We start from the raw sequence: 26008 nt of genomic DNA on the forward strand, positions 1-26008 counted from the left end.
CTAGTCGATGTACCGCTTCCACTGGTGATCGATAAAGGCTGTTCGCCCGTCCACCATACCCAGCACAAAACGGTCCCATCGTGGGCCCTGGCCGGCCCCAAGAACCACAATCGTGTTGTCGTCGAGCCAGCCGAGGAGCCCTTTGGTCGGTCTTCCGCCTGGTACACCGGGGATGCCTGCACTCATAGTCGCGGATTTCGCGTGGGGGCCCCACGCTGTCGGTTCTTCACCCATCTCGAACTTGGTTGAGGCTGTGGAGTATGTATCGGAGAAGTGGCGCGGTAGGAGGGGAATCTTGGACAGCATACCCCACTTGTGCTGCTTGGGGTCCGTATTCGAAGCTGCACCGGCGATAGCAGCCGTAAGGTCGAAGACGTGGAGTGTGGACTTGTCGGAGGTGACGGCAAGTGTTCTTCCGTTTGGTGAGAAGGCGAGGGAGAAGATGGCCGCAGGATCGACGCCGCGACGAAGTTCTGCGAGCTTTGTGCAAGAGGGAAACGACCATAGACGGATGAGGGTGCCTTGCTCGCTGGCGGTTGCGATTAAATCCCCTTGTTTACTGATGGCAAGTGCCCGAAGCGGGGTTTCGTGAGCTGGAATGATGCTCACGTTGCTCGTCTTGAGATCGAAGAGCTTGACCTGGCCGACGGTTCTGCCTGGAAAGGCGACGATGTCCTTGCCCAGCTCACACAAGCCAAACGGATTGTTGACCGTCTCGTAGTCGGCCTGCTTTTCCAGCGGAATCTTCATCTTGTATATGCTGACCTTGTTCAGCAAGACAACAATCAAATGCGTCTGCGAGATGCGCACGCGCTGTACAGGCGTCTTGAACTCCACGGCTGTGGTGACTCTCTCCGTTGCATCGTTCCAGATTTGAACCTCGTAGATGATGTCAGTATCGTTGAGAAGCTGCCAGTCCGTATCCTCGAGACAGACCTTGTTCTGAGGAAACTTTGGCTGCTTGCCACCTCCGACAAGGGCGATGTAGGATGTAGTGCTGAGCATTTCAGCGCAGCCGATGCCGCCGCCAAACTCTGAGGGCGCATGTCAGTAGCATGCAGTGGGCGGGGTGGCTGGCGAGGTGGGGGGTGGGCTTACTACGGGCAGTCTTCTGTTCGCATGTCTGCGAAGAATATACTGTACTGGTCAGCGAAGTTATGTGCTGGACTCGAACAAGACACCACTAACCGCGGAAGCCAGATTCTAGAGCCACTGAGAAGCAAGTGGACTGGGCGTTGAAGCTGGCGGACAGGACGAATGGGCCGGTATCCGAGTCCAGAATAGGGCGGGTGTTCATCGTGTAGGATGATGGGGCTATATGTGGAGGAGAGGGTGTTGAGTATCTCCAGTGCCCGAGCGGGGCTATCGGGGTGAGTCGTGGGCGTGGCGGAGCACTGTTGCGGTGGACAGCGTTGCGCGTGAAGGCCAGGCGGTCGGCGCGGTGGAGGTTAGGGAGAGTGGAAGCGGCATGCTAGGCTCATTTGTTCAATTCAAGCGACAGAGGCGATGGCGAAATAGTGACATGGAGTTTTGGGTGAAAGGCGGGCTTGTGCAGTGCAGTGAGCCTTGAGGGTCCACGGTACTCTCACAAGACTTCAACCACGGGTCGATATCATGTGTCCAAGCTTCTTCCCCATAGAGCGGGAGCTAGCCGAGAGGGGGATAGTCCCGAGACTGTACTGTACTCTAGGTATACTCACTCTACTCTACTGTACCTGTTTTCCAAAGCCACCATTCCAGGTTCCGTGGTACGGGTAACATCATGAGGATATCAATTATCTAGTGTTTTCAATGATTATCTGTCAAGTAGACTTTGATCTGGGGGGTTATTCTTTGAGGAAGAAAATTAGCAAAACTTGAATGCGCAAACAATGGTGACCTGCTGAACAGTACCGGTAGTACTACTACACATTGGCTTCCACTAGACACACACTCACAGACACTCCAACGACTCCATTTAGTGGCTCTCACATCGACACAATGTTTTCGGTAATGAGCACTCTTGCCATTCATTTGCGACTTGCCTCGATGTCGCGATGCTCTTTCCCCGAATTGGCGGCCTGATGGTGCGCCAAGTTAAGGGGACAGACAGCGACACCCGCTCCCCCCCCCCCCCCCAGTCGGCGCTAGCGAGCCCCTTTGCGTCGCGCAGGGAGCAACTGCCAACGTCCCCCAAATTTCCACGACACCAGCGACACAACACACCCAGCCTGTCCGCCTCTCCCACGCCCACAGAGTCTGTCTCGTCTGTCTCCATCGCCCCGACCACTCCATTCCCGCCACTTGCCCCCCGCAGAAAATCACAATCCCATCACCCTCAACTCCAAAATGTCTTCGGTACGACCCTTTCTTTCTCCACCTCACGTCTCTCCAGCACGCGATGTGACTGCATCGCTCGCAACAGGCCACGCCCTGTCTTTGATGACGCTTGCTAACATGTGCATCACAGGCGCTCAACAAGACGCGCAGAAAGAAGAATGTCAAGAAGGGAATCCAATTCTGCCTGATGGTCTGCGGCGCCTCAGGAACCGGCAGGACGACATTCGTCAACACGCTCTGCGGCCAGCAAGTCCTCACCCACAAGGACTCGGACGACCCGTCGACGGCTCACATTGAAGAGGGTGTTAAGATCAAGCCCATCACCGTTGGTATGTAGCACCAGGCTCTACAGACAGGCTCACTGGGCGCGATTGCTGATTGTCACACCTTTAGAACTCGACGAGGAAGGCACTCGCATCTCTCTCACCATCGTCGACACGCCCGGCTTTGGTGACCAGATTGACAACGAGGCCAGGTAAGTTCACAGCCAGGCCAATGACTAGAGACGTCAGCTGACCTCGATTGTAGCTTCTCAGAAATCGTCGGATACCTCGAGCGACAATACGATGGCATCTTGGCAGAGGAGTCGCGTATCAAGCGTAATCCTCGCTTCCGGGATGATCGTGTGCACGTTCTCCTATACTTCATCACACCCACCGGTCACGGGTAGGTCGAGACTCGTCTTGGTGAAAAGCCGCACTGACCCCGACTTGCAGACTACGTGAACTCGACATTGAGCTGATGAAGCGCCTATCGCCCCGTTGCAACGTCATCCCTGTTATTGGAAAGGCCGACTCTCTCACACCCGCCGAATTGGCCGAGTCAAAGAAGCTCGTCATGGAGGACATTGAGCACTACCGCATTCCCGTCTACAACTTCCCATACGACATCGAGGAGGACGACGAGGATACCGTGGAGGAGAATGCTGAGCTTCGTGGTCTCATGCCCTTTGCCATTGTTGGATCAGAGGACATCGTCGAGGTCAATGGCCGAAGGGTGCGCGCCCGTCAATACCCATGGGGCATCGTAGAGGTAGATAACCCTCGCCACTCGGACTTCCTGGCCGTACGAAGCGCGCTTCTTCACAGCCATCTTGCCGATCTCAAGGAAATCACCCACGACTTCCTCTACGAGAACTACCGTACCGAGAAGCTCAGCAAGAGCGTGGAGGGTGGCGCTGCTGCGTAAGTCATACTAGCAGGACTCTGCCCATTCACCATGCTAACGTATTTTGCAGTGACTCGTCAATGAACCCAGAGGACCTGGCCAGCCAATCTGTACGCCTAAAGGAGGAGCAGTTGAGACGCGAAGAGGAGAAGCTGCGCGAGATCGAAGTCAAGGTCCAGCGAGAGATCAACGAGAAGCGCCAAGAGCTATTGGCCCGCGAGAGCCAACTCAAGGAGATTGAAGCCCGCATGCACAGGGAACAGAGCGGCCAATTGCAGGAGCACGAGGGTGACGAGTCCTAAGCTATCTGGTCTTGATTGGACTCAACACCTCGCATATCCTTTGGCCATCAGCATCGGTCTCGTCTGCCGCGCGTGCAGCGGTGCACAAGGTTACACAGCCAAAGCTGTGCATTGTACGGCGGCTGTATCGCATGTTGGGTGCCATGAGAAGGGATATTTGGCTATTCTTCACTCCAGGGGGCCTTTCTTTCCATTATCAGACAGTGATTGGTTTTGGATTATGTCCGCGGCTGCATTGTCTAGACATGACACTGTTTCTCGTATGTTCATTTAACACTTCCATACTTATTCCCCCCGCCCTCTTGGTCCTTCATGTAGGAAGTAGTAATGCATTTCTAATATAATACCCTGGTGGTGTATTCGTAGCCGTTTCGTTCGGGTGATTGAGTTTTTAGTATGCTTGCACAGTTTGTCATGCTGTGCACTGCGAATTGCATCATGACAACTCACTTGGGTGGATAGCACTTTCCTTGCTTTGTGGCATCGTGACGTCTTCTTCCTGCCCGACAAAGTCAACCTTGCTCAATCATCGCAGTGTCTTCACGCAAATAACGACGAGAGAACGGCCTGCGATGTGTTTATGCTCTTAAAAGTCTATGAATGCCAAGCATCTAGGTAGGCTCTCTATGGTACTGCGCTTGACGCGTTACAATCCACCGGATGTGTCCTCCGAACGCTCGACAACGGTTGCAGCGGTGGATGATTTGGATGCTCTGATTCGGATGGAAAGGACCGCAGCAACGTTCTCAGACGATATCAGGTTGAAGTTGGCATGTCGTGCACAGGGTACTTACCCACAGTTTCGCCTTTATGATATCATTCAGGTGCTAATATATACACAGCCAGATGTTCTGCCTGTTTGCAAGCATCATGTTTAATACGCCAGCTGCTCAGTTTCTATCTGTGGCGACAGACTTGAAGCCGTTCATTGGGCACTGCTGCAGTACATGTACTTTGCTCGTGGATCCACATCAAACGCTTGGTTCGACGCTGTCTCTGGTGCATTCCTTTTGTAGTAGCGCGTGAGTTCTTGAACCTATTCCATGGCTTTCATCACTAGAACGTGCTGCATGGAAACAGACAGCAGCGACTTCTCTGGCCTCAAATCCAGCTATCACCGTCGAAAGAGCGACGACCGCCGGCAGCCATGCATACACCACCATCGAATCCTGCCTTACCCGCGATTACCGACACATTGCCTTGAAACTTGTGCGCAAGGCCAACTCTGTCGTCAGCTTTTGATCCCTACATTGCGGACACTCCCACCGTAGCGAGGCTCCCGCATCGGCAAGAATATGCAGGTCATTTTTTTGCAACTTGCATCATGCATGCACCCGTTTTCTGATCGGTCAGACGCAAAGTTGTCATTATCAAGTACCTAAAGCGTCATGCCTGTCACAAGCATGATCTGGATACGTTGGTGGAGCCCAAGCTCAAGGGAGGATTGAGAAATGATTCTAGAGTACACTGATTGCAACATTAGCCCTGGTATTTTTCCATACAAACGTTTATGCAGGAAGTTTATTCCCACTACTAGTACCACCACAACTACTCTCGATCTGCATGAAGTAGGCCTGATATTTGGAGCGAACAGAAAACTTACAACACCCAAACGTTTCAATAAGGCATCATCAGGCTTCCACGTAATGGTCTCGATTTTCTGAATACACTGCATGAATGCAGGTGACACAGCACAACACTTACATCCACAAGAACGGGTGGCAGGTCGGATCCAACAGAAAGTCTATCCTTGGCGAGCCTCAGATTGCGCTTCTCTCTGAGCACCATGAGACCACATTGGCTGGCACGCACGCACTTGCCCCGAATGACTGGGTTTTACTGCCTCAACGAGATACCACATGCGACTACTGCGGTGCCCTCACCGACGTCCAGTGCTACTCAATATTTTCAACTCTTGGGCTTCCAGGACGGGGAGATTGTATAGTATTATCACACACCCTCAGAAGAAGGTAAAATGGGATTGGTCAACAAAAGCAGCATAAATCCAGCGTGGACAAATCACAACCGGTGGCCTTGCATATCCCGGTGATCCTGCCAAAGATGCAGGTGCATCTTCGGCATGCCGACACATGTTGTTCTGAAGCCGATCGGTTATGGAATATGTGAGGATGCAGTTCGGCCGTTCGGGGTTTTGCTCTGGATTGAGCTGAGCGTTGTACCATTTCCACGACCCCAAGGGCCCAGGCTTGGACGATCTTCCGCTAGACGCGCAGACAGGGTACAGGAGGAATGGATCTGTCGCTTCAAGGTATCATTGTCTCTCCTATACGGTCCGACTCTTTCCTATACAGTCCTGTAGTCTTGCACGGCGACGTGTTTCGCTTGCTTCATGGAGACATCGGCGATTGGCAAGTCGGGCCTGTTCGACACACAACAGCGAGCATGTACTCGTCGACATGCGGGTGAGCAAATTGCTTTTGATATTGTCGCTACTGTACATTGAAGCAGTGTAGATCTGCTGTATTCGCTCCCCGGATGTCGGTGGTTGAGGCACAGGCACAAGCCATGCCGGGAACAGTGGCGATGGCAGGCTCGTTGGCCAGACGAGGTCGCGTAACGAAAGCAGCACCCCACGAATAGACGACGTCCTCGTATGGACGGAAGAGCGCGCAACGAGTCTGTTGATTGATGGAGGTATATGGCCGATGCTTGAGTGTAGAATCCAGCAGACGAACCTAGGTTCGTGGATCGATTTCAAAAGACTTTGGGGCTCCTGCATGCATGATGCAAGCGCTAACTCACCCCACTGCTTCTCAACGGTCCCACTCTCTGATCCAGGTCGGGCTGAGTAGAATACAAGTGCACATTTCCATAACCGCGCACTGCGCGGCAACCTTCAAAATGCGGAGGCCATGTTTAGAAAAATGACTCGATCATTTCAGCAGGAAGCGGAGCCGTGGCAAATCCTGGTTCAACTTCAAGCTAGGAGCTCGACTGCCCATCAGCTTTGTCTGGCGGAAAAGGAACGTGGCTGGATCTGGTCTCGAGACTTTTGCACAGGCATCGCAATGATGCCTACCCAGGTCCCACAGCTTCGATGAATAAAACATCGGACAGCATATGGACACAGACCTAGTATGGACGGCATACGACAGTCAGTGCCTGAGAAACACGTCATCTCGAACGATTTGCATCGCCCATGCAGGTTATGAGGGCAGCAAAGAGCAGGGTATACATTCAAACACGGAAACGCAGAAGCTCATTGCCCGTCCCATTCACGAATACCTAAACGGTACGAGTTCGAGTTCGAGTTCGAGTTCGAGTTCGAGTTCGAGTTCGAGTTCGAGTTCGAGTCGTAGCTCGGATACAAATGCGTCTGACGCCAAGGCCTTGCATCCTTTGGACCCACCGGTGCGGTTCGGGTCTACCAGGTGATGCGCAAATGGTCTTGCACGCCACCCACTCGATCCACACGCCAACCACACGCCATCAACGGGGGCGTCGCAAAACTTGCAGAACAGATCTCGTGCCTCGAGGTCTGGCAAACACAACATGTCTACCGGGAAGCTGGGAAGTTTGTCGTCGTGGAGATAACTTCTGTGTCTGCCCTTGTGTGCAAAGTCATCCGACAACCTCGGCAGATACCGGTACCGGTACTCCCAACAACGACACCAAAAGCAAGTCGCAAACATCCATTGGCGAAAGGCTTGGGGATCGAATGCAGACTGCACAATTTTGTCGCCTCCACAATCTTGAGCACATCATCCTTGAAGGCTCTGTGCCGTTGTGTGGTCTTAGGATTGGCCTGTGGGCACATCCACCTTTTCAAACCAATGCAGGGGCATCTGCCTATCAAAACCGGACTGGAGCTGCCAACAAGGTTCAAGGTCGTCTCTTCAGCTTTTCAGACATCATCAAGGCGCAGCATCCATCATACTCGCCAGGTTGGCTAAGAAGATTCAACAGAGTCCACATCTAGACTCGCCAATCGGGTTGCTGATCGCCTGGGGAAGCAAAGGGATCCCTGCGCACTACTTCAGCCACTTGCCACTAAACGTACTTCAACGCTCCATGGGATCCAGGATGGGTTCGGCGACGGAAACAGGGGACTCTCTTCCCCGGTGCTGGACTACCTCTAGCTGGGCCCGTTGATGCTCAATTGAGGACATGTTTTAGGTTACCAATCCGATCTTGCACGCGACTATGGCGGTAGAGCTAATCAATATATCACTCTGACATCTCGTCATCACACAACATGCTGCCTTTGTGCAGTCATGGTCCGTGATGGTTGCTTCCTCTGCACCCGTTGCTTCCGCTTCCCTCTCATTAGTCGATTCGACGTGTAGGATGTTGGCATTTCGACACCATTACCTGACCGGTTACACGAGAGATTGTGATTGATATTAGAACGACGCGTCCTCGAGGCAACGATAGATCTCTACACGGCAGATCACGGATCTAGTGCGGTGCCAGGCCGTCATCTTTTCCTCTGTACAATAGTACTACTTCTGAACATTGTCCTTCCAACATCCAACCACATAACTTTTAATTTCATCTTCTCGGACTTCACACGCAAAGAAGGCATAGACATGGATAAACCACAAGTCTCAATACCACCCGTAGGTATACAAAATCAACTGGTGACTACCTCAGAAAAACTGACATGGACAGGCTGCAAATGTACTTGGTGTAAGTCACCACTTTCCCACGATACTATGAGTAGCCAGAACTGACTAGTGGGGCCTCGACTGATAGACACTTGGAACTGGTGAGGTTGACCATCAAGAATGTCTAGTGCCATGCTAACAAGTTCAAAGTGTACGTAAATGGCCTGTGAATGAGTGGAACTCAGCACTGACTATAGTGACTGCGCAGTTGCTGGTGCGTTCAGGTAAGTCCGAGATGACACTGCTTTGCAATTCATGGCTCACATTTGGTAGATAATACCACAGTAAGCTCCTTGTCAAATTGTTTCTGTGACCATAACTAACACCGTCGAAAGAATATGGCATAATTGGCGACGAAAGAACACGGAGGGACTACCCGGTACCATGTTGATTCTCTGGTCCATATGTGAGGAGGCCCACCCAAAACAGAAGTGTTGAGACTGACAACAACAGGCGGTGTACCCTTCGGTGTCTATGCAATTGTGCAGGTATAACTCATGCTCATGTGTTGCATAAAATCGCTGCTAACAGAAGGAATAGAATTTCAACTTTGCTCTCAAGTTCCAGCCGCAAGCATTCGCTGGGCTCACCCTCATTGCCTGGGGACAAACATTATACTACCACAAGTCCGCTACATCATCCACCCTCTGTGCCCTTGGCACTGACCATCTGCAGCAAATGGAAAGCATGGACAGCTACTGTAGCGACGATTGCACTTGCTGGCAGCTTTGCTATTATGGAAATGATCCTCATCCTTACTTTGAGGGTATGAATCACCGAGTCTGGACCCTTAATCAAACGCTGACACATGACTTACAGGGCCCCTACAGCAGAGGTGTCGAATGGCCAATGATGCTCATGGCCATCTCAGCCTCTGTTATCCAAGTTGTGGGCTTGATCCCGCCCTACTTCGAGTTGGCAAAACGGAATGGCAGAGTCATCGGCATCAGTACGTACCCACTGAACACCGTGTACAAGGACAGGGTCCAGTCCTAACCCGGACAGACTTCTGGTTCCTCATCATCGACTACGCCGGCGCCTTCTTTTCCCTCATGGCCGTTGGTAAGGCACAGACATGCGCCCCTGCTTGCCAATCCGCTCTAACAAAACGTAGTCGCACAGCAGTGGTTCGACGCCCTCGGCGCCAGTCTCTACATTGCATGGTGTGTTCTCCCCCTCCCCACTTGCTACACACCCGTTGAGCATGCAGACTGACCAACTAACCTCCAGCATCGTACTCGAAACCGGCATCTTCGCCTCCCAAGCCATCTGGCTCTGGCGCGTCCGCCACATCCGCCGCGAAGCCAAAAAGGCCGGTCTGTCGTACGACGCATACACGGCCGCGCATCCGGCGGAGAAACTGCCCCGCAATGAATCCTCTGAGACTGTTGGCGATGTTGAAGCTGGGACGCTGCCGCAGAGGCCAGAGCCGCCGCTTTTCCCTGGGGAGAAGACTGGGTTTACCACGCCGTCGCGGACGGGGTCCGAGGCTACGGTGTTGGCGGAGGAGGAGGCGAGGTCGGATAGACCACAGGTATCTGTCCCGGCGACGGAGAGTCGTTGGTGGCGCCGCTGAGTTTGTTCTTGTCTTGCTTTCTTTGAACTTGATCTTGTGTTGCACTTGATTGGCGTGCTATGCGTTTTACCTTGCAGTGTTCCTGTCCTGTACAATCTTCCTCTTACACCTTTTCACCTTTTTGTCTCAGATCACATTTGGCGAGATTCTTTTGGGCAAAAGTCCTTGGTTTGGGTTGGGTTGGCATTCTGTGGGTTTTGGTTTTCAAGAAACGGGTATGGAAAAGTAATGCGTTTGCAGGGACAGGGTATGAAATAGGCTGTATGAATATGAAGGTTTTGATGTCTTTGTTAAAATCCGTGTACTAGTTGGTTGGTGTAGTATGTTTACGAAACACACGACATATAACTTAACAACATACGATAATAATAATAATAATAATAAAAATGGTGATGGTGAATATCCTCTCACATTACGTTCACCATACACCATCACCGCATCCTCGTCCCAAACCAAAACAAAACATTTCCCACCAGACTCAACACTTCGGCTCCTCAACAGCAGCAAACTCACCTACTGCATACAGGGGCTCCTCCCCTTTCATTCCCATTCATTTAGCCCACCTCAATCCACCAATCCACCCACCCAACCCACTTACATTCCCCCCCCCCCCCCTGTCTGCGGACCTCGGCAAATCCGCACGCCACCACAAGCGTAAGCTACATATGCTATCTAGCGTGATGTGGGCGTGGGTAGATACCGGTATGGATAAGCGCGGGGTCGGTGTAAGCTGAGGTGGGGAGGACGTCTTTTGTTGAGTCTGCGTGTGCGGCTTGTGCGGTTTTAGGTAGACATTGATACCGTATGTGTGCGAAGGGAACGACGGTTTTGGGATTGGGATTGGCATTGGGACTGAGACGCAGGCATACGAGCACGTATACATACCGGGTAAGTACGCTTATTTTTGTATGTACTGGGGATGGAGAGGCTGTTGGGGCTGTTTGACAGGTCTGGTCTGTGTGGGGGGAGTTTGTTTTTTCGGGGTTGTGATAGCTGGGTGTACGGTGTGGTGTGTATTGTGTATTGTGTATTGTGATTTGTGGGTGAAGAGAGAAGAGAGGGAGGAAAACTGGAGGACGTGGAGGGAGGATAAGGAAGGAAGAAAAGTAAGACTCGGTTAACACGAGCATTGTGCAAGACTAGGAGATTCGAAAACCTTGGAATCTTGGAACGGGATTGTGACAATCTGGGAATTGTGGACTACAGACGACATCGCAAGTACCGTCGTAATCAGGACCTCGACCAAACCCACAACCACCCACAACCACAACCACAACCCACAAGCCCCGCCAAAATGTCCCCCCAAGTCCCCGCACCACCTCCCCTCCCCTCCCCACCCTTCCACAACATCCCCAACCTCGCAAACTTCCGCGACGTCGCCCTCTTCCCCAACCTCACAACCTCCACCGGCGCCCGCCTGCGCCCCAACCTCCTCTTCCGCAGCGCAGACGTGTCAAAACTAGATCTAGACGGGTGGCGCGCAGTGCGGGACTTGGGCGTCGGACGAGTTTTCGACCTGAGGTCGAGGGTCGAGATTGGCGATGTTGGTGCTGGAGGAGTAGCCGGAGGAGGAGGGGTGGCTTCGGATGGCAAGGCAGCAGAGGAGGGTGGAAATGTAGATGCAGGAGACAGTCTCGAAGCCGCCGCCAATATGAACACCATCAAAGCCCCAAACTGGCTCCAGAGCCTTCACTCCGCCGGCTTGACACGCACCTGGGCCCCCGTCTTCAGCGACGCCGACTACAGCCCCGAACGCATTGCGCAACGCTACGCAAAATACATGGATGAGAGCGACGAGGGATTTGTGCATGCCTACCGCGATATCCTGAAGAGTGCAGGTCCCGCCTTTCGCACCATTGCGCTGTATTTGGCTGGCTATGAAGAGGAGGAAGCCGGTGTCGTCGGCGCTGGTTCTGGTGAAATACCACCCCCCAACCAAAAAACCCAAAGCCAGCAAAACCCACAACAGGAGCAGCACCCCCACGCGGCCCTAATCCACTGCTCAGCAGGCAAAGATCGCACCGGCCTCTTCATTGCCCTGTTGCTCTCCCTCCTCGCCGTCAATCACACCCTCATTGCCCAGGAATACGCACTTACAGAGGACGGGCTCGCCCATGTGCGCGACCACGTTGTAGCGAGGCTGTTGCAGAGTCCGGCGTTTGTTGCGTATATTGCAGGACGTGTGGATGGGGGTGTTACGGCGGGGGATGTTGGTGTTGCGTTGGCGGTGGGTGGTGATGCTGATGCTCAGGGTGGTGGTGTAGATGCAAAGCGCGCCGATAAAACAGCCAAGATCCCCGTCTCAGTCCTGGAGCAAGCGAAAGCGGCAGCGCGGAGAATGGTGGGTGCAAGGAAGGAGAGTATGCTTGGTGCGTTGGCCATGGTGGAGAAGGAGTTTGGGGGCGCGGAGGGGTATTTTAGGGATATGTGTGGGTTGGGGGATGGGGAGTTGGCGGCGTTGAGGAGGAATCTGGTGGTTGGTGGGGGGAGGGGTGAGATGGGGAGGGAGGAGGGAGGGAGGGAGGAAAGAAAAGAGGGAGGAAGGTAGTTTAAAGAGATTTATAAAATGTTTCGAAGTGATGTGAAGATCTGCCAAGGTTGGATGAGAATGGCCAATAAACATCTACGCATGGGGAACACATGTACACATGTATACAATCAACCCGCATGGAAACAACCCAAGACGGAAAACCCCAGTGACATGAACGACTTCCACTTTGCCTCCCCAACTTCACTTCCACCGCTCCCCCAGCCCCCCCCCAATCCATCCAACTCAAAAACCTGCAAAGCCACATGGTCACAATCACAGCCAGGCATAGTAGTCCATCACGCAGACAGACACCATCGAAAGCGCTGATAGACACTAGAGATGATGTATATATTTTCATAGGCCCCAATCCCCAAGAACATCGAATCTCATCACCGTCCATCTTTTTGAATGAATAAACTTTATACATTGTGTGCACTGACTCGGGAATCCAGCAATTCCAAATTCCAATTAGCAAACAAAAGAATCAAGGAAAACGCCGTCTACGATGCTGAGCCACACCACGCCACGCCATGCCATCTGCCCAAAGAATAACGCCCTGCTAAGTCCAACCCATAAAACGCACATGCCATGCCACCACCTACTCCAAAACCCCATATGCAGACATGCTCAAAAAGAGAGGTGAAAACAAAAATCCAATCCACCACCACAACTGCTTAATGCGTCCCCGCCACCAGAAAAGTATTCGTAACCAGACAGACAGCCATGACCACGCCGCCATAACAACTCAAGGCCAGACTAGCCTTGCGCAACACTTCGCGTCTCCACTCGCGATTGCCATGCCCCTCACTCGACACATAGCCCTCTGCGCCCTCGTCCTCGTCATCTTCATCCTTGACCAAGCGCTGGTGGTGCAGCGACTCTGGGTCGGAAATCTTGTAGTAAAAGAGGCCGGGGAGGATGAAGCTAATGGTGGTGGAGCCCGTGGATCCCACATAGGCCAGCACCTTTTCGAGGCTGGAGACGGTCATGGCGGTGATGAAGGAGAGGACGACGAGGACGGTGGAGATGATGGCGAAGCGGAGGTCGGACATTTCGGCGGCGGGCTTGGGGCTGGGGTTGGTGGTCATGAGGGAGGTGCGTGAGGGGCTGGTGTCGGGGGTGTTGCGGCGGCGAGGGCGCCATTTTAGACAGGCTTCGATGCTGGCGCGGCAGGGGTGAATTTGGAGCGGGTAGGAAAACATGACGAGAATGACAATGGCGAGGCGGCCGATGGTGGAGGCGGCGGCGGTGGGGTACATGGAGACAATGTTACCGCGGATGTTGTCGCCGTAGGAGAGGTAGCCGGTTATGCCAGTGAGGATGTAGAGACCGCAGGCACCGCCAATAGAGGCGAAAATGACAGTGGTGGTGCGGAAGTGGGAGTTGTCGGCAATTTCGTTTAGGATGGAGAACATCTGGGTCTTGTCAGTTGGGACGTTCAGAGAGAACATGGATGACGTACGTTTTGGTGACAGGTATATGCAAAGACAATGACTGGGAAGGCTGCAAGTGCTGGGACTGGGCCTGCCCACTCAAAGACACGGACGGTGCCGCGATCCGCCAGCGTATCGCCCTTGATAAAATGGGCTACGACGAGAATAACAAGATATGCAATGGAGAACAGTGCAATGACACTGGTATACTTTAACGAGTCCAGGCGGCGCAAGAATGACAAGGGGATAACGATAAGCCTGCACTTGTCAGAGTCTTGATTCGCAGCAACGCACAACATGAACGTACATGAATGCGGTGATCCAAAATTGGCGGTCCACCAAGAATGTCATCTCTCCCGCACCGGGGGCGAAGCCTTTTACCACGCCGGGCATCAGATCGCCAATGATGATGAGGTAGCTAACGGCCACTCCGAAGCACTTGATGGCAATGGCAGCATCGAATATAATGGACAGATTCGGGTACGTGAGCTGAGACAGCGTCGCAAATGACACATGGCCGCGGTCGACATATCGTGCGCATCGCGTCTGGAGGTAGAGTCCAAAGCCAGCGGTCATGCCTGCCCACGCGATGACGAAGATGCCGAGGAAGACGCCCATTTTCGAGAGCGCCGAGGGCATGGCGAGGAGACCAGCACCCAGAACTGTATGCTGTCAGCATGGCGCCCTAGATGTTCTTTTGTCTCTGTGCCTGTCTTTCGTACTGGTGTTGGCGAGGTTGATGACACTCGAAATCCACGTCGCCTGGCCCAGATAGCCCAGTTGTCTCTTGCCGCGTCCGCGCCTGGCTGTGTCAGCACAACGTCTTGGGTGGCTCCGAGAGGCCATGTACGGACCGTCTGCCGCTCAGCGACCCAAAACTCGAGGCCATGGGATCGGCCTCTATGGGCTCAGGGCTGATGGCTGAGTAACTCGAGGAAGCCATCTTCTCCTGGATGCGACTGCGCGATTCGGGTTATTGCGCAACCATGTGGCGTGTGCACTGTCGATGCCGATGCAAAGGTCCAGGGGAGTAAGGGTGTATGTACTCGTAGCGAACGCGGGTGGTGTATTGGTGTATTGGTGTAGAGGTAGGGTGTCGGTTGGGTGCAAAAGGCTCTTTGGGAAGGACGGACATGCGAGCTTGTCATTCGGCCGTCGGCAAGTCAGCCAACGAGCCCACGACACAAGCCGGGACTGACTGCCCCCAACGGGGCTACTAGGCAGATGGGGCGCTAATAATAACTTCCACTCGTCGCCCCAGGTACGCAACCGGCCCCAGTGTGACCGCCAAACAAACAGCCCCGCCCATCGCCATGAACAGCTACGAGGAAGCCATCCTATTCACCTTTGGCGAACTCGAGTCTCGCGTGGATCGTCTGGAGTATCTTTTGGGCGGTCCACACAAAGATACATCGGACAAGCCAAGGACGATCCCCGATCGCATTCACAGAATCGAGAGGTCACTGCAAGCACTGGCGGGGAAGACTTCACTACTTGACGATACACATGAGCTAGGTAGGTTGATAAGTGCATGCTTGGGCAGCAAACCATGCTAATGTCAGGTAGTGAGCAAACACAAAGACGTGCTCCAACCCCAAGACCACGATGCCAAAGATGGCCCACCCCTCGACACCAGTCAAAAGGCAGTCTTGGTCGTGGAACACGCGACGACGTTTGCGACGACAGCATCCCAGCTCAAAGCGCTCGACGACCAGCAAATACCCACAAGCGACGGCTTCGCCAAGCTCGCCATGCTGCAGCCACGCATCGCCGAAGCGGAAGCCCGCCAACTCGAACAGGCGCTCAAGATCTCGGAACTCAGAAGGCGGCATGGGCTCGTGAACCAGCGATACAAACAGATCATGTTTGTCGGCGTTGGCCGATGCTGGGTCGACTATCACGAGCGACTAACCAAGGCCCTGAGGACGGTTGTGCGAGAGGAGTACAAGCGGAAGCCGGACGAAGACGAGGGCGCGGGCGAAGATGTGGACGAAGGCGACGAGTCGGAGGAACTCTAGTCACTTGGCTTGGACTGGAAAGTTTGATTCAATATTCCAAATTCTGGCCTGGGAAGGGATGGATGGTAGATATCCGTAGGCAGAGAGCATTGAGCCCAATGGGACGAGTGTCACAGTAGGCAAGCCGTGGCATTGCAACGGGAAGCTGGACGTTATGCATTGCGCACACCACAATGCAAGCCTCCCACCACCGGATCTGACAGTTGACGGACGCCATGACCAGCCAGACAGCGGACGCCTTGTAGACACGAGATACTCGGCCCATATCTGTCATGCAGTATGCTAGCTCTGCAATAGTTGTAGGTCGTATGTATGTATGGATGGATGGATGGATGGATGGATGGATGGATGGATGCAGATGCCAAGGCAGTTGTCGAGGATGGCAATCACCGCAATCGGTCCAGAGCGGTGATTACACAGTGGACATCACGTGGCACCAAGACCATTTGAAGTGCGGGTGGACACTGGACTGGGAAGCCGACAAGTCCGGGCTCTGGGTACGAGAACCGTAGTACTACCGTGGATGGTGTGTAGGTAGAAATACAAAGGGCCCATCCCTGTAGGCAATAAGCGGATGCACAAGGTGGGAAAGTGCGGATGCATGTTGGGCTCCCCACAGGCCCCTAGTCCAGACTCTTGATTCCCGATTCCCGATATCAGAAGTGGTCGTGTATTATGGCATGGTAGAAGTACTCTGGGATATGCCATGTACTTTGTGTACCCAGTGATGACGAACTAGTAAAGCAAAAAGCAGACCAAGTCTAAAGAGAACAGACAGCCCTTGGTCGTCATCCCACATGATTCCACACAGTCACTCAAGTCTCTTGCATCCATGCCTACTCACTCCACCCTCCCAAAGTCCCAAGATGGCCAGACCCATGCCACCACAAGGCAAACAGGAAAGCATACACCTCTCCTCTTTCCTACTAGACTTTTCTTTCCTTTCTTCTCCTTCTTCTCCTTCTTCTCCTTCTTCTCCTTCTTCTCCTTCTTCTCCTTCTTCTCCTTCTTCTCCTTCTTCTTCTCCTTCTTCTCCTTCTTCTCCTTCTTCTCCTTCTTCTTCTCCTTCTTCTTCTCCCAGGCAAGGAATCCCATGTGCGTCGCGTGGATGCGGGGTTGGGGTGAGAGAGTGTTTCAAGTATGTCGCAGGGTTTGGGTGAGATGGGGGATTGGGAGTGCGAGTGTGTGTTGGTGTAGGTAGGTAGGTACACCATCTACTACATAGTAGGTACCTACCTAATCCATGGCCAAGGCACTTGCAGGCTTCCTGCGGGCGGGTGTGTAGATCGGTGGGTGGAGGGGGGAGGGAGCAGGTATGTGATGTGACAGGTGGGTGCGTTGTGCGTGCTGTGCTGTGAGTGAGGGGAATGGCGATGGTGTTTTGGGAAGGGCAAAAGGTGTGATGAGAGTGCATTTTCCAACGAGGAAGGGGTTGTTGTGCTTCTCAGGTGGGTAGTACAAGTAAGTCACGACGGCTACATCCAGCTGCTCACGCAGTTTGATCAGCAAGCGCAGAAAACAGCCGTAGTCGTGTCCATTGAAGCTGCATCCTTTGCTCTACTCTACTCTTCTTTTCCAACAAGGCCTTTTTTTTGTTTGGTTTCTGCGTTGGTGAGGTGTGTTGGGTGGGGAGAGATGAGAGAGGGAAGATGGCAAAGACTCGGGGGCTGTTGATGGTGAGACAACCGAGACTCGACCATGTGTGCTCCACCTAGGCTAAACTGGTTTGGGGTTAATTAGGCCAGCGCTGGGACGGGGTTGGGTGTGCACTGTGCAGATGGGATTTTCATTGTGGGCGGTCATGGTTGAGTCGAATGGCAGCATTGTGTTGGGTGTTTTGTTTTCTTTTTTTTTTCCTGCACGGTGTGGTGATGGGGGGTGAAGAGGAGTCGAGGCTATGGATGGGTGAAGGATGTCGAGTGTGAATGCGCAGACCAAGTCTCTCTCCCCACATTGGCAGTATGGTTCCTACCTAAGAGTGTCCATGTCCACTAGAGTGCACAAGCAGGCGCCGGGACTTGTACTCTTAGGTAGACGCGCGTGTTACCGTCTGTCCAGACTGCGTTCTACTAGAGTACGAGCCCAGCGGCTGACGGCTGCATGTCCATAACGCCATGAAGCCATAGCCCGATGCCAACCCGCAGCCAATGACGGCCGTCTTCTGAAACAGCCTTTTCCCCATGGCTAACACTGCCAACTTCCCTACACTGTCCATCCCAAACCACTCTCTCCCCAAACCCTCTTGACACGCTGCATCGCCATTCCTGCAGCCGCCAGCCGTCGCACAACCTCCCCCCTCCCCCTCCCCCCAGAAGCCGCCCATAAGTAAATAAAAATCCTGCACGCCTGCAACGCTCTCGTTCCTGGCTGCTGGCTCTCCTCGTGCCGCTGCCCTTTTTTTTTTTTGCGCCTGTGCACCCGTTCGTTGCGACAACACCCCCAATACGGCCGGCCCGCCAGCCCCAGTGCCTGTATACATCGCCTACATCGCCTACATCGCCTGCCTACCTCCAGAACAGAATCGCCAAACCCAACATAACATCGTCCACGTCGCTGGCCCAGACAGACAGTATATTCACACTGCTCGCTTTTCCTTCACCCTCCCTCGCCCGCTGGACAGCCCGCCCCCCCCCTGCACACCAGCACCCACGCTCCTTTTCTTTGACAAACTTCCGCCACGCCGTCGCTCCCTTTATCCCCGTGCTGCCTGCCTGCCTGCCTCCCTTTGACCATCAACACCCCCAACTCGCCCGCCGCCTGCGCAACGAATGCCAGTATACGGCTCCGTGAGCTCTCCATCACTGCGGAAAATGGAAAACGGCTACGGTCACGGCCAGAGGGCCTCGTTGAGCTTTGGCCGCATCATCGGCGACCCCTTTGCCCTGGCCACCATCTCCATTGGCGTCGTAAGTCACCCGTCTCCGTCTGCTGTGCCCATCCGTTGAGGCTGACGGTGGCTAACTGCTCGTCCAACAGCTCGCCTGGATCATCGCCTTTGTCAGCTCGATAATATCTGCCATTCATGGTGGCTTCCCCAACTTCGCATGGTGGACACTCGTCTTCATGTTCTTCTGCATCGCCGGTGTCACAGTCACCGTCGCCTCGGATGCTGAGCGGACATATCATGTAGCGGTGGGTGACGATGAAATGGCAGTGTCAACACAGCGCCCTTGCTGACTTGCGCCAGATTGTTGGCTTCCTCGCCGCCGGCCTGGTCTTCACTACCTCGTCGGTCAACTCGCTCGTCTATTCACCGATTGCGCCCTTCGAGGCAGCAGCAGCGGGATACATTCTACTTTCCATGATTGCTGTACGTGACTGCATTTCCTCTTCACTTTCCCAACCTGCCACTAATGCCCCCCGCCCCCAGATTGTATGGATCTTCTACTACGGCTCTCAGCCACAGGCCAGTCACCGCGCCTTTGTCGACTCGTATGCCCTCCACAAAGAGCACCCAGGCTCCCGCTCATCGCGCCCAATCTCCCACGGCTACACCAACCGCCCCGAAACCCAAGTCGCCAGCCAGGCGCCTCAAATGTACACGTCTGCCCAACTCAACGGCTTTGAAACCTCGTCCCCCGTCTCAGGCTACCCAGGCGGCCCGGCAGGTGCCAACGGCCGCAACAGCTCCGTCCCCCAGTTTGGCGGCATGCCCAACAACGGCATTCCCAACGCCGCAACCCCTACCCAAGACGAAGCACACCAGCAAGAAGCCTCGATCGAGTACCCCTACCGCGCAAAGGCCATTTACAGCTACGAGGCCAACCCGGACGATGCAAACGAAATCAGCTTCCAAAAGCACGACGTCCTCGAGGTCTCGGACGTGAGTGGCCGATGGTGGCAGGCGAAGAAGCCAAATGGCGAGACGGGCATTGCGCCGAGCAATTATCTTATTTTGCTGTAATCAAGCAAAGGGGACTGGTTTCCTTTTCTTCTTCGTCCCTCTTTCGGCGCATGCAGCCTCACGACTTTGCCATGAACACTTCTTCTCCTTCTCGCCCGAACAGGCATTTTGGGCACTACGAGCGTGTCCGCTGTTTCTTTGCATAAAGTGCGTACACATACGATTGACCGTGTTGGATTCAATGGTCCGAGTCGGGTCAAATCGGATGGCTTGGAAGATTGGGAAAATGCGGAAGCAGGGCGATGATGAAAGAGTGGGAAGGATTTCAAGTGCTGCTTGTGCTCGAGGGCGCATGGGTACATTTTGGGAGGAAGCGTGTGCATCCCATCTTGCCTCGCTCTCTCTTCCCTTGCCTCTTTCTTTTCTAACCCTTCTTCTCCTTGTCTTTCTCATCAGATGTACACCCAGCTCCCCACCTCTTTTCCTCAAGACTGCACCCCAGGACCCCCGATCTCAACCTCTACTTTTACTCTCCTCGCCCGGCTTTGCAACATCCCGGCCTTTTTTATCTCTCTTGCTTGGCTTAGCTTGGCTCGGTTCGACACGATTGTCCGCCGTCCGCCGTCCGCCCTCTGCTGTCCGCCGACCTTTTCTTTTTTCCTTCTTCCTTTTTCCCGTTCTTCACTTCGACGATACCCGGATCCTTATTCTGTGTTTTTTTTGGTGGCTGTCTTGTGTGTCTGCGGAGGGAAATAGGGGGAGTGGGGGTTTTCTTTGTAGACTTGTTTTTTGTATATTTGGAGGGCAAGGGCTTTTTGGGGTTTTGGACTGGGTTTGGGTTTGGCTGCTGGGGAGGGGGGGGAGATGGAGCGCGAGTGGGTATGCGGAGGGGGAGATGGGGGATTGAATGGAATTGGAACTGGATTGGGACTGGATTGAATTGAATTGAACTGAATTAGCAAAGGAACGAGCATGAGCATGCCAGAATGGAGACGATGCAGCAAAAGTCGGAGAAGACAAGGGAGGGGCCCAGAGCGGGAGGGGGGTTTACATAGTAATCCTACAAGACTTTTTCGTGTCTGATTTTTGTGTCTGATTGCTTTTCTTTCTGGGTTTAGAATTGGATTGTTTTGGTCTGGCGGTGTGGTGTGGTGTGCTGGCTTGGTCTGGTCTGGCGGTGTGCATGTCCATCTCCATCCATCTCCATCCATGACCGAACCCCCCCCCCCCCCCCCCAAAAAAAAATCAAAATAAAGACATGATTGCCCTGCCGGAGCGTGCCGGAGCGTGCCGGAGATGGGTAGGTAGTAAGGTAGTTCCTGTCCAAGAGGTAAAAAAAACCCCCCAGCACGAAAAAAGTGTGATTTCTGTCCAGGGAAAAGGCAGGGTAGGCGGGACTGTAGAATGGAATGACGGTGGACGATGGATTGAGTATAGTTTACATTGGAATGACGGTGGACGGTGAAATCGAGTATGGTGTGCACATGACACTGTACAGTGTACAATGTACACAGCTTGCACGTTGTCTTTCTTGTCTATGCTTCGGGGATGGATGGAGGGGGTGTGTGTGGTGCTGGGAGAGAGGGGTGGGGGATTGCTGTGGCTGGTGGGTTGAGATTGTTGCAAGGTGGTAGGTAGAGGGTGGTGTGTGTGTTTGAAGTCCGGGGGATATTTTGTTTGTGATTTGAGGGTTTTGTTCAGGCATGATTGGATTTGAAAATCTTCTCTCCGTCCTTGTCCTTCTCGTCGCGCCTTTTCCCATTCCAGAATATCCCAATGCCCCATCTTACCCCACAACCGCCTCCTCCCGCCCTCCCTCCCCCCTCAAACTCCCCGCCGCACTCCTCGCCCTAACCATCTCTCCCACCCTCCCAACCCTCCATCTCGGCTCCAAAATCCCCACCATACTCAACAGCCGCCACGCCGTATCACTCGGCTGCGCCCCGACACCCACCCAATACCGCGCGCGCGCAAGATCCAACTGGATATCTTTCCACGCCCGGCCGTGTGTGTCGCCTGGCCGTGGGGGCTGCGGCTTTGGGTCGTAGGTGCCGAGGACTTCGAGGGGACGCGAGTTGCGTGCTGTGCTGTGTGGAGTGGTTAGTTTGGGTGCGGGAAGGAGGAAGGGGGGGGGGGGAGGTGTTGTACCGGGCGTGTGCGACGACGATGTTGTAGAAGGGAGAGTGTTTTTTTCCGAAGCGGGCGAGGCGGATGCGGAGGACCATTTTGGTGGTGTGGTGTTGTGTGGTGTGTTGTGTGTGTTTGGGTTGGGTTGGGGTTGGGGGTTGGATGTCGGGACTTTTTTTGGGGTGGAGATCGGAGATGGTTCGGGGGTGGCGGCACGTGAGTGTGCTTGATGTGGTGTGTGGCCTGTTCTGCCTGTTTGGGGGAATGGATTTCAGGCTCGACGCAATGGTGTTAGCTGGTTGGAGGGATGTATGAGTCTGGGGAGTGTGGGGTTGGCGTGGTGTAGTTTGGTGGTGTAGGGGTTGTTGCTGCTGAGATGCTGATGGTAGTGATGTAATCGTATCATGCCAGGCATGACTTCGAGCTTGACCCTGATCATGTAACCACCACCCCCATCTGTGAGGATAGATTCCGCTGAGAATTGAAATGGCACTTCGAGTAAGTCTATGGAAGCATAGTCCTTTATAACACATCGGGCTGATCAATTAGACACTGTCTGCCAAAAGCGCAGCCGCGCTGGATCAAGAGGTCATGTCGACTGGCGCGTTCTCCATTGATCAATTGATGGAACTCGCTGGCCTTTCGGTCTCACAGGCAGGTACCTTGACGTGACGGTTTTCCTTTGACGAGGTGCACACGTATTCCTCACTGGGCTGAGCTGATGGATGCAGTCTTCAGACTACAGCCATTGCAAAAAGGCAAGCGGATCCTAGTAGCCTGTGGTCCTGGCAACAATGGCGGCGACGGACTAGTTGCAGCTCGTCACTTGTTCCACTATGGCTACCAACCCACAATCTACTATCCCAAGCAAAGCAAGAACGAGCTGTATCAGGTACGCCACCTAACCCAGACGACAGGCCACACCGGCCTCTCCAAGAAGATTTCATAACCCACAGAATCCAGCGCTTGAAGAAGCAACTCGAAGATCTCAAGGTGCCCTTCACCGACGACTTCCCCTCCGCCCTCCAGCAAACCGATCACATCGTCGACGCCATTTTCGGCTTCTCCTTCTCCGGCGAGGTCCGCGAGCCATTTCCGAGAGTGATTGAAGCACTGGCCTCTACGTCTGTTCCCGTGCTTGCCGTCGATGCGCCATCGTCGTGGGATATCGAGCATGGGCCACGAGACGCGGGGCCAGGCAAGGGGTTCATGCCACCAGCCCTCATCAGCTTGACAGCACCAAAGCCATTGGTCAAGTGGTTCAAAGGCAGGCACTTTGTAGGAGGCAGGTTCTTGAGTGCAGCCGTGGCGGAGAAGTATGGAATTGATGTCCTAAAGTACGAAGGCTTGGATCAGGTGGTTGAGGTACCCGTGGAGGGTGGTAAGCTGTGAGGTGAATGTTGATGTAGTTTCCAACTGCCTCCAACATGGCATAATCCCATCAAGCGCATTTTCACGAATTGGATAGTCAGCATGTTGGTTTGCCGCTGTGATGCAGAACAAGGTGCGCGGGATAGACACGGATAGTAGCTGCTCGTTGCGACCTAGCGCGCTTTCCCCGCAGAGCCGCGGTACGGCTGGCAGCGGGCTTGTAATGCCATTATGCCGCCGGTGGTGGAAACGGATGCAGCCGTGTTTGTTGATTTTCCCTCAAGACCTACGCGGGTGTGATGGTAATTGTCTTTTTGTGGCGAGCACATACATTCCATAGGAGAGACGGGGTAGCGCGACTTCAAGCACAATAGACTAGGTGGGTTGCGAGAGCATGTATAGACCCATCAGATGACGTCTGACAGAGCGCAGCTTCACACGCCAGTCCACAACACTCTAGCATGGTGCACAAAGGGCCTTCGCGAGAGGCTTTGAGCCTGCTCAAGCAAAGCATTCGGCCGTCGGTAGCGCTGCGGTCACCAGCCCAATGTCGCGTGCTGTCGACTGCCGTCCAGATTCCAACACGACGACGGACTCTGTCGCATGCTGCGCAGCAGTCGACACGACAGGCGGCGACTTTTACACACTCGCACTATGCCGAGCAAGTGTCTATCATCCCTACCACGGTCGACACAAGCTCCAGCGACTTCAAGGAGAACAAGCGGCAGATGGACGAAGCCACGGAGAAACTGGCCAATCTACACACCAAGATTGCACAAGGTGGACCGGAGAAGGCACGGGAAAAGCATGTAGCACGAGGCAAGATGTTGGTGCGCGATAGGATCACGGCCTTGATTGATCCCGGCACGCCCTTTCTCGAATTGAGCCAGATGGCGGGCTACGACATGTACGAGGCCGACTATGTACCTGCGGGCGGGATTGTCACTGGGATTGGGACTGTCAACGGCGTGCAATGCATGATTGTGGCCAACGATGCGACCGTCAAGGGAGGCACGTACTACCCCATCACGGTGAAGAAGCATCTTCGGGCCCAGACCATTGCGCAGGAGAACCGGTTGCCGTGTATCTACTTGGTTGACTCTGGGGGCGCCAATCTCCCCAACCAGGCGGACGTGTTTCCAGATGTCAATCACTTTGGGCGCATCTTCTACAACCAGGCCCGCATGTCGAGCATGGGCATTCCGCAGATTAGTGTGGTCATGGGCCCGTGTACGGCCGGTGGTGCCTATGTCCCCAGCATGAGTGACGAGAACATTATTGTGGAAAATCAGGGACACATCTTCCTCGCCGGCCCACCGCTCGTCAAGGCTGCGACGGGCGAAGTGGTGTCTGCAGAAGAGCTTGGGGGTGGAAAGCTTCACAGCGAAATCTCTGGCGTGACCGACTACCTGGCTGTCGATGATGGGCATGCACTTGTGCTTGCGCGCAGAAGCGTCGGCAACCTCAACTGGCATCGCAACCAGACGGTGGCCACCTCGCCCCCGGCTTTCCAAGAGCCCCTCTACGACCCGCAGGAGCTCTCCGGCATCGCGGGCACCAATCTACGCAAGCAAATCCCCATGCACGAAATCATTGCCCGCATCGTCGACGGCTCGTCGTTTGCCGAGTTCAAGCCGCTCTACGGCCCCACGCTCGTCACCGGGTTTGCGCGAATCTACGGGCAGCCCGTGGGCATCGTGGCCAACAATGGGATTCTGTTTAGCGAGAGCTCGCTCAAGGGCGCGCACTTTGTGCAGCTCTGTGGTAAGCGCCAGATTCCGCTTGTCTTTTTGCAGAACATTTCTGGCTTCATGGTTGGGCAGGATGCGGAGAAGGGGGGGATCGCGAAGAATGGGGCCAAGCTGGTGACGGCGGTGAGCTGTGTGGATGTGCCCAAGTTTACGGTTGTTGTGGGATCGAGTGCTGGTGCTGGTAACTATGGGATGTGGTATGTTTAGAGTTTCTTCTTTTTTCTTCTTTTTTCTTCTTTCTTCTTCTTTTTTCTTCTTTTTTCTTCTTTTTTCTTCTTTCTTCTTCTTTTTTCTTCTTTCTTCTTCTTTTTTCTTCTTTTTTCTTCTTTTTTCTTCTTTTTTCTTCTTTTTTCTTCTTTTCTGGCAACCACTTTCTCCTCTTCCCCTTCTTCTGGCCAGGCTAACAGTACCCGTCTCCAGCGGCCGCGCCTATTCCCCCCGCCTCCTCTTCACATGGCCGAATGCAAAGACGTCGGTCATGGGCGCCGAACAGCTCTCGTCGGTGATGGAGGCTGTGGGCAAGCAAGCGGATCCGGCGCTCAAGGCTAGAATCGAAGACGAGAGTGAAGCCAGGTTTGGCTCGGCGCGGCTGTGGGACGATGGGATTATCCCGCCTGAGCAGACGAGGAGGGTGTTGGGCATGGGCCTGCACATGGCGTGTGGTGGGCAGAATCGGGGCGTGGAGAGGGAAAGCAGGTGGGGTGTGTTTAGGATGTAAATCTGTTGGCAGAGGGTACCGGTACCGTACCCACTCGGTAGTGGTAGTCGTCGATTGATGATTAGGATAGGAGGAAAGCCCATTACCATACCTACGCTATCTCATGCGCTCGGGTAGTTTGAGTATCATGTGATTTGCCACTGCTACTTCCCGGCTATTTTGATGGCACAAGACAAGTAACGTGATCCTCAAACCAGCCGAGATAACTAGTACCTTTGCGCGCC

General features: G+C 54.0%; 15 protein-coding genes across 15 annotated transcripts; 10 read left to right on the forward strand and 5 right to left on the reverse strand.

Moving 5' to 3' along the window:
* IAQ61_007021 (uncharacterized protein) lies at positions 1-1297 on the reverse strand (the record flags this gene model as incomplete). Its single annotated transcript, XM_066097403.1, has 4 exons — positions 1-879; positions 937-1034; positions 1099-1137; positions 1189-1297. The coding sequence occupies 4 exons, from the start codon at positions 1295-1297 to the stop codon at positions 1-3; spliced, it is 1125 nt and encodes a 374-aa protein (XP_065952880.1).
* Positions 1298-2173: 876 nt separating this feature from the next.
* IAQ61_007022 (uncharacterized protein) lies at positions 2174-4285 on the forward strand. Its single transcript, XM_003845862.2, has 6 exons — positions 2174-2337; positions 2450-2648; positions 2713-2794; positions 2848-2985; positions 3036-3503; positions 3557-4285. Exons 1-6 carry the CDS (start codon positions 2329-2331, stop codon positions 3786-3788), a joined length of 1128 nt encoding a protein of 375 aa, XP_003845910.1. The 5' UTR covers positions 2174-2328; the 3' UTR covers positions 3789-4285.
* A 604-nt stretch (positions 4286-4889) lies between these two features.
* Positions 4890-5617, reverse strand: IAQ61_007023 (uncharacterized protein; the record flags this gene model as incomplete). Its single annotated transcript, XM_066097404.1, has 3 exons — positions 5493-5617; positions 5392-5457; positions 4890-5033 (listed from the first exon to the last, which is right to left on the reverse strand). The coding sequence occupies exons 1-3, from the start codon at positions 5574-5576 to the stop codon at positions 4890-4892; spliced, it is 294 nt and encodes a 97-aa protein (XP_065952881.1). The 5' UTR covers positions 5577-5617.
* Positions 5618-6138: 521 nt separating this feature from the next.
* Positions 6139-6601, forward strand: IAQ61_007024 (uncharacterized protein; the record flags this gene model as incomplete). The annotated part of the gene is made up of 2 exons (XM_066097405.1): positions 6139-6193; positions 6300-6601. 2 exons carry the CDS (start codon positions 6139-6141, stop codon positions 6599-6601), a joined length of 357 nt encoding a protein of 118 aa, XP_065952882.1.
* A 518-nt stretch (positions 6602-7119) lies between these two features.
* On the forward strand, positions 7120-7728 carry IAQ61_007025 (uncharacterized protein; the record flags this gene model as incomplete). Its single annotated transcript, XM_066097406.1, has 1 exon — positions 7120-7728. One exon carries the CDS (start codon positions 7120-7122, stop codon positions 7726-7728), a length of 609 nt encoding a protein of 202 aa, XP_065952883.1.
* A 610-nt stretch (positions 7729-8338) lies between these two features.
* On the forward strand, positions 8339-9412 carry IAQ61_007026 (uncharacterized protein; the record flags this gene model as incomplete). Its single annotated transcript, XM_066097407.1, has 3 exons — positions 8339-8372; positions 8831-8904; positions 8978-9412. 3 exons carry the CDS (start codon positions 8339-8341, stop codon positions 9410-9412), a joined length of 543 nt encoding a protein of 180 aa, XP_065952884.1.
* Positions 9413-9620: 208 nt separating this feature from the next.
* Positions 9621-9992, forward strand: IAQ61_007027 (uncharacterized protein; the record flags this gene model as incomplete). Its single annotated transcript, XM_066097408.1, has 1 exon — positions 9621-9992. One exon carries the CDS (start codon positions 9621-9623, stop codon positions 9990-9992), a length of 372 nt encoding a protein of 123 aa, XP_065952885.1.
* Positions 9993-10796: 804 nt separating this feature from the next.
* On the forward strand, positions 10797-13074 carry IAQ61_007028 (uncharacterized protein; the record flags this gene model as incomplete). The annotated part of the gene is made up of 3 exons (XM_003845866.2): positions 10797-10880; positions 11131-12404; positions 12975-13074. 3 exons carry the CDS (start codon positions 10797-10799, stop codon positions 13072-13074), a joined length of 1458 nt encoding a protein of 485 aa, XP_003845914.2.
* A 122-nt stretch (positions 13075-13196) lies between these two features.
* Positions 13197-14898, reverse strand: IAQ61_007029 (uncharacterized protein; the record flags this gene model as incomplete). The annotated part of the gene is made up of 5 exons (XM_003845867.1): positions 13197-13937; positions 13985-14213; positions 14263-14617; positions 14678-14757; positions 14810-14898. The coding sequence occupies 5 exons, from the start codon at positions 14896-14898 to the stop codon at positions 13197-13199; spliced, it is 1494 nt and encodes a 497-aa protein (XP_003845915.1).
* A 253-nt stretch (positions 14899-15151) lies between these two features.
* IAQ61_007030 (uncharacterized protein) lies at positions 15152-16313 on the forward strand. The gene is made up of 2 exons (XM_003845868.2): positions 15152-15470; positions 15522-16313. The coding sequence occupies exons 1-2, from the start codon at positions 15269-15271 to the stop codon at positions 15971-15973; spliced, it is 654 nt and encodes a 217-aa protein (XP_003845916.1). The 5' UTR covers positions 15152-15268; the 3' UTR covers positions 15974-16313.
* Positions 16314-16813: 500 nt separating this feature from the next.
* On the reverse strand, positions 16814-17068 carry IAQ61_007031 (uncharacterized protein; the record flags this gene model as incomplete). The annotated part of the gene is made up of 1 exon (XM_003845869.2): positions 16814-17068. One exon carries the CDS (start codon positions 17066-17068, stop codon positions 16814-16816), a length of 255 nt encoding a protein of 84 aa, XP_003845917.2.
* A 1073-nt stretch (positions 17069-18141) lies between these two features.
* On the forward strand, positions 18142-20730 carry SHO1 (Transmembrane osmosensor). The gene is made up of 4 exons (XM_066097409.1): positions 18142-18879; positions 18950-19105; positions 19161-19283; positions 19344-20730. Exons 1-4 carry the CDS (start codon positions 18742-18744, stop codon positions 19875-19877), a joined length of 951 nt encoding a protein of 316 aa, XP_065952886.1. The 5' UTR covers positions 18142-18741; the 3' UTR covers positions 19878-20730.
* A 784-nt stretch (positions 20731-21514) lies between these two features.
* On the reverse strand, positions 21515-22042 carry CYT21 (mitochondrial 37S ribosomal protein bS16m; the record flags this gene model as incomplete). Its single annotated transcript, XM_003845872.2, has 3 exons — positions 21515-21569; positions 21779-21904; positions 21966-22042. 3 exons carry the CDS (start codon positions 22040-22042, stop codon positions 21515-21517), a joined length of 258 nt encoding a protein of 85 aa, XP_003845920.2.
* A 32-nt stretch (positions 22043-22074) lies between these two features.
* On the forward strand, positions 22075-23336 carry IAQ61_007034 (uncharacterized protein; the record flags this gene model as incomplete). The annotated part of the gene is made up of 4 exons (XM_003845873.2): positions 22075-22442; positions 22494-22602; positions 22676-22836; positions 22908-23336. Exons 1-4 carry the CDS (start codon positions 22431-22433, stop codon positions 23334-23336), a joined length of 711 nt encoding a protein of 236 aa, XP_003845921.1. The 5' UTR covers positions 22075-22430.
* A 440-nt stretch (positions 23337-23776) lies between these two features.
* Positions 23777-25273, forward strand: MCCC2 (Methylcrotonoyl-CoA carboxylase beta chain, mitochondrial; the record flags this gene model as incomplete). The annotated part of the gene is made up of 1 exon (XM_003845874.2): positions 23777-25273. The coding sequence occupies one exon, from the start codon at positions 23777-23779 to the stop codon at positions 25271-25273; it is 1497 nt and encodes a 498-aa protein (XP_003845922.2).
* Positions 25274-26008: the final 735 nt, after the last annotated feature.

The sequence above is a fragment of the Plenodomus lingam genome, assembly GCF_022343315.1.
Source record: "Plenodomus lingam strain CAN1 chromosome Unknown contig_26, whole genome shotgun sequence".
Classification (NCBI taxonomy): domain Eukaryota; kingdom Fungi; phylum Ascomycota; class Dothideomycetes; order Pleosporales; family Leptosphaeriaceae; genus Plenodomus; species Plenodomus lingam.

What these genes read in the sequence shown, in the direction of transcription:
- IAQ61_007022 (XM_003845862.2), top strand. An exon ending in CAGATTGACAACGAGGCCAG is followed by an intron (nt 2,795 to 2,847) that starts GTAAGTTCACAG and finishes CCTCGATTGTAG; the next exon opens with CTTCTCAGAAATCGTCGGAT. An exon ending in GTGGAGGGTGGCGCTGCTGC is followed by an intron (nt 3,504 to 3,556) that starts GTAAGTCATACT and finishes CGTATTTTGCAG; the next exon opens with TGACTCGTCAATGAACCCAG.
- IAQ61_007030 (XM_003845868.2), top strand. Translation starts at nt 15,269, where the DNA reads ATGAACAGCTACGAGGAAGCCATCCTATTCACCTTTGGCGAACTCGAG. An exon ending in TGACGATACACATGAGCTAG is followed by an intron (nt 15,471 to 15,521) that starts GTAGGTTGATAA and finishes AATGTCAGGTAG; the next exon opens with TGAGCAAACACAAAGACGTG.
- SHO1 (XM_066097409.1), top strand. Translation starts at nt 18,742, where the DNA reads ATGCCAGTATACGGCTCCGTGAGCTCTCCATCACTGCGGAAAATGGAA. An exon ending in CCACCATCTCCATTGGCGTC is followed by an intron (nt 18,880 to 18,949) that starts GTAAGTCACCCG and finishes CTCGTCCAACAG; the next exon opens with CTCGCCTGGATCATCGCCTT. An exon ending in TTCTACTTTCCATGATTGCT is followed by an intron (nt 19,284 to 19,343) that starts GTACGTGACTGC and finishes CCCCGCCCCCAG; the next exon opens with ATTGTATGGATCTTCTACTA.